Source organism: Scylla paramamosain, chromosome 1 (genome assembly GCF_035594125.1).
Source record: "Scylla paramamosain isolate STU-SP2022 chromosome 1, ASM3559412v1, whole genome shotgun sequence".
Taxonomy (NCBI): domain Eukaryota; kingdom Metazoa; phylum Arthropoda; class Malacostraca; order Decapoda; family Portunidae; genus Scylla; species Scylla paramamosain.
In genome coordinates, this window is record NC_087151.1 from 35802693 (window position 1) to 35807692 (window position 5000).

Sequence of the window (5000 nt, forward strand, 5' to 3'; positions counted from 1 at the left end):
TGCACCACCTCTACAAGCGCGAGGCTGAAGCTGAGCCCGGCTATGGCCTTGGCCACAGATCCAGCTACAGCGTTAGTTACGGCCACCCCACCTACGGCGTCAGCTACCCCTCATACGGCTATGGTCACAGCTATGGATACGGCTTCCCATCCTACAGCCACAGTTCATATGGGTATCGTCACGGCATCCACAAACGCGAGGCTGACCCTGGATACATTAACAACTACCGTTACAGCTACGGCCTGCCCAGCTATGGCTACCGCACCTACGGCTACAGAACTTACGGCCATCCCAGCTACGGCTACTACCATTAAGACGACGAACCATTAAGTCAATGCCAACTGCTGGTGTTCTGCAGCACTCTTTTCTTTCTATACTTTGGTATTATCTTTTCTTGGTGAGTCTTGCACGGATCTCGGCAGCAAACTGTAGCTCCAGTGGCCGTGCCTGGCTCCCCTTACATTGTACTACTGGAAATTTCATATTCATTCTTATTTTTCTATAAATAAACTGCAATTCATCAGAAGTAATTTCATTTCTTCGTATGATTCGTGAATGTGAAAACAATGAAAAGTAATTATATTGTGCGGTATGTTCTTTATGTTTAGCTTGCCACTGTTGTGCAAACTTTCATCTGCATGGGACTAAGTGAACATAAAGATTTTGTTGTGAGTTTTATTGTTGAAATTTTGACACAAGTGATGAAGCACACATATAATTTTTCGCTCTATATCATTAACAAGGGGCAGTGTTAGGTTATACTATACTTAATGGCATAAAGGTTTAAGGTGCGTCCACACTATAGTATGCGTCATGCTGGCAGTGAGAGTTTTCTCATTTATGGAGCAAGTGAGGCGGCATGCCGTGTGTCATACGGATCCCAGAGCGTTTCTGAATACAGGGCTACAAGAATTCACAGGCATTCTGATGTAGTTCTTAAAATCATCGCGGTGTTCTCTATCAAGTACAAAGAAAATTTGTGTAAAACTTCCCCTTACATCCCTCCTGGAAATCTATTTCTTGCATAAAACTTTTCTTCCTTTTTTCAACTTTGTGCAAGCTGCCCCCACAATGCACCACAAAAGTGCCTCTTGAGCAATGTTGGCGGTGGCAGCATCCATACATACAACAGCTTCTGCATTTCAGAAGCTACTGGCTATCGCGCTGGGCAGCCTCCCCTATAGTGTGGGCATTTGTACCCCCCGACCCCCTCCTAACCCCACGTCATTTAGCCCTGCATGAGCCATGGTGTGGACGCGCCTTTAGAGATCCAATATTGTAAGCTCGCAGCTCCTCGACCAAAGCTCCTTGCCTTTTTTTTTTATGCAAGAGTCACTGGCCAAGGGCAACAAAATTATGAGAAAAAAAAAAAAAGGGCCCACCTGATTGCCAGTTCTCAAAAGACTCACAAATACAAAAGTCAGATGACGGAGGATAAGTGTCATGAAATCTCCCTGTTGTAAGAGTTCAAGTCATAAGAAGGAGGAAATAAAGAAGCAGGCAGGGAGTTCCAGAGTTTACAAACCCTGAATCATCCAAGGCAGACTTCATAGCAAAGCTTTGAGCAAACACTTCAGCTTTTAGAAATAGATAATTATAATAGCAGTGATGCCATCAGGTTGAAATATGCTCATCATACAGAGACAGGCCTCTGACACAGAAACAGTAGTCATTCCAACGAAAATCAAAATAATACCTCTTCAGGTCCCCCAATTAGTAAAGGCAAAACGCTAGTGGCACATCCTCTTTTGGGGATCTTCAGGAGAAATTGGAGAGATAGGACAAGATACAGGTATGAGGTGATCGGAGGAGCCCATTGGAAAGGATAGAGTGACATCATAAGCAGAATGAGTAGAGATTAAGAAAAGGTCAAGAATGTTGGGCGTATCTCCACGACGATCGGGAATACAAGTGAGATGTGCAATGCACCAGTTGTTCTAGGTCGTTGAGCATAGAAAAGTTAATTAAAGGCTAGTTCACCAGGATGGTCAGTGAGGGAGGATAAATTTCTAAGCCGCAATATATTAAGTACATAAAAGCAACCGTCAGATTTTTTTTCTTTTTTTCAGCTTAAAATAATATTTGTAGAGGTATTATTTATGATATTATTTATGATGTCTAAATCGCTGTTGGCTGTGAACCATAGGAATTTAAAGAGTTCACTCCAATGAGCTGAACTTTCATGCAACTAAGAAAAGGCACAGAGCTGTGGTGGAGGAACTGCGCCTTTACAACACTGGACCTCTAAACCAGCATTCCGTTAGGTATTGTACAACATAACATTGTCCATTGTTGATGCTATGAAGTCAAATATGGTAAACTGTAAGCGCTGGTATAATGTGCTTCATCACTCATGTCAGAATTTCGACAATAAAGCCCACAACAAAAACATAATAGACTGTGACACTCTTATGTTCCTCATCTTCACTTACTTCCATGTGGATAAAAGTTTGCATAACAGTGGCAAGCTAAACGTAAAGGACACATCACACAATATCATTACTTTTCATTATTTTTTTTAACATTCACGAAGCATTTGAAGAAATTAAATTACTTCTGATAACTTGCAATTTATTTATAGAAAAATAAGAATGAATATGAGATTCTCATTTTACAACATAAGGGGAGCCAGGCACGGCCACGCAGCTAAAGTTTGTTGCCGAGATCCGTGCAAGGCTCACCAAAAAAAAGATAATACCAAAGTACAGAAAAAATAAAAAAGAGTTCTGCAGAACACCAGCAGTTTGCAACTGTCGTGTTGGTCCAGTTCTTCGTCTTAATGGTAGTAACCGTGGGTGGAATGACCGTATGTTCTGTGGCCGTAGGTGCGGTAGCCGTAGCTGGGCAGGCCGTAGCTGTAAGGGTAGTTGTTAATGTATCCAGGCTCAGGGTCAGCCTCGCGTTTGTGAATACCATGACGATACCCATATGAAGCGTGGCCGTAGGACGGGAAGCCATATCCATAGCTGTGACCATAGCCGTATGAGGGGTAGCTGACGCTGTAGGTGGGGTGGCCGTAACTAACGCTGTAGCTGGTTCTGTGGCCAAGGCCATAGCCGGGCTCAGCTTCAGCCTCACGCTTGTAGAGGCGGTGCACGTGGCCGTATGAACCATACCCGTGGCCGTAGCCATAGCCGGCATGGCCGTAGCTGACGGAGGGGTAGCCGTGCCTGTATCCGTAGGTGGGATGGCCGTAGCTAACGCTGTAGGTGGTGTGGCCGTGAGTGCCGTAACCGTAACCAGGTTCAGCTTCCGCCTCTGGCTCAGGTTCTGCCGCCACGACGGCGGCCAACAGAACGACGACCTATGGGCGACAAGAGGAAACCTTGGTGTTAACCTGGCCGGAACAGAGGAGCCGTTGTTTGAAAAGCTCAAACATGTTTTTTTTTTTTTTTTTTTTTAGAAAATTAAAGAAAGATGCCATTATCGATATTTGAAAATCATCTCTCTCTACATATGTCTGTCTGTCAGTCAAACTATGTATATTTATATATCTATAATTGAACCCGTCCATTTTTTATAAATCTACTACTTAGCCTATCTGATACTCCATATATTGTTTATGTGTATTAAACTATTTCTATACATGTAGCTATGTACGTATGTATATACCCTGTATGTACATATGTTCATGTATGTAAGCGTATGTGTATGTATACGTGTATATGTATGTATATACGCAAGTATATATATGAATGTACGTATTTATGTACTTGTGTACGTACATAAGCATCTCCCATGAAATCATACTTTGAAACTTGGAATCACCATGAGGAGAATGTCTAATGCAGTGGTTCTCAACCTGGGGTCATGGCAAAAATTTAGGGGGAGGCCATGGCCAGCTGTTACAAATTATACATTTCTAAATAATAACTTTTTCCCAGCCAAATTCAAGTTTGTTTGTGTCCGCTAGTCTTTTGTTCTAGTGATGTAAGTTAAGCATATCACAGAAATCTGTCAAATACAAGATAATAATAACTGTCAACTTTGTAATGAAGCAAAGGTGTTCTCATCAACATTCTTTTTTTTTTTTAACCCTTTTTGTCGGAGTGAGATTTGGGGGAAAAATGAAGGGGAGCCACATGAATGTTGAGAATTCATGAAGGCGGGAATGGAGAGAAAAAGGTTGAGAACCACTGGTCTAATGAACTGAGATTGGTGGGCGGAGACACGTACCCAAACCTTCATGACTGCTGTCGGTGATGGACTGCTGGTGTCTGTTACTCAATTCGCTATCCTCTCTTATATATCGCCACCGTCAACCGAACCTGACCACACCCAGTTGTCACCTTGTTGCTGGAAGCCCAACGTAAACTTTCTTGTGACCCTGACAACAATGTAAAGTCTCCCATCACTCGTCTGAATACACAACTGCAATCCTCGGCGGTATCAGAATGAAGAAGCCAGTCTTCCTACCGTAAACGTTCAACACGTCATTCCATAAGGACTGTCATCCGTGTGTCCTAACTGGCTGTCAAATACCACAGTTAACTACTTCATCAGGGAGACTGGCCATACCCTTGCAACCGATATTTTTTTTAATTTCCGTCTGATCAGTAATTCAAACCGTGGAAAACGTAACCAAGGCACTCTGCCGTTTGTACCATAGTTCTTCAAAATATCTATGGAAAGGCTTGACATAAGTGAACAAGTCGACATATACGAGTGTAAAAGCAGCCACCACGAAATAAAGGGGTCAAAGATGAGCGTTGAACGGTGGTGTATGCTTTCCGCAATACTGACCACACTCTGGAAACATTTCACAAAGGTGCTGTCTTGAACAGTCAGACAGACGTGATAGTCTTCACGGAACAAGAGTATTATTATATTCACTACATAAATAAAATCCATAGTTGGTTTCAAAAAATATCCCAAATAAAACATTATTTTGTTTTATTAGATTAAATATTTCTAAAGTTATTATATAAGAAATTGACCAATTGCTCATGCTGCTTTTTTTTATAAAAGGCAACATTATTTTATGTATGTTTACATTTTTT

At 42.0% G+C, this 5000-nt stretch overlaps 2 protein-coding genes across 2 annotated transcripts in view; one reads left to right on the plus strand and one right to left on the minus strand.

Moving 5' to 3' along the window:
* The window catches only part of LOC135104770 (shematrin-like protein 1), a 1454-nt gene extending 928 nt beyond the window's left edge, over positions 1–526 (plus strand). The window contains exon 2 of the mRNA XM_064012357.1: positions 1–526. This exon is cut by the window's left edge and continues 208 nt beyond it. Within this exon, the coding sequence (XP_063868427.1) occupies positions 1–314 (314 nt within the window). The 3' untranslated portion in view covers positions 315–526.
* Positions 527–2557: 2031 nt separating this feature from the next.
* LOC135104778 (prisilkin-39-like) lies at positions 2558–4307 on the minus strand. Its single transcript, XM_064012368.1, has 2 exons — positions 4177–4307; positions 2558–3304 (listed from the first exon to the last, which is right to left on the minus strand). The coding sequence occupies exons 1-2, from the start codon at positions 4186–4188 to the stop codon at positions 2777–2779; spliced, it is 540 nt and encodes a 179-aa protein (XP_063868438.1). The 5' UTR covers positions 4189–4307; the 3' UTR covers positions 2558–2776.
* Positions 4308–5000: the final 693 nt, after the last annotated feature.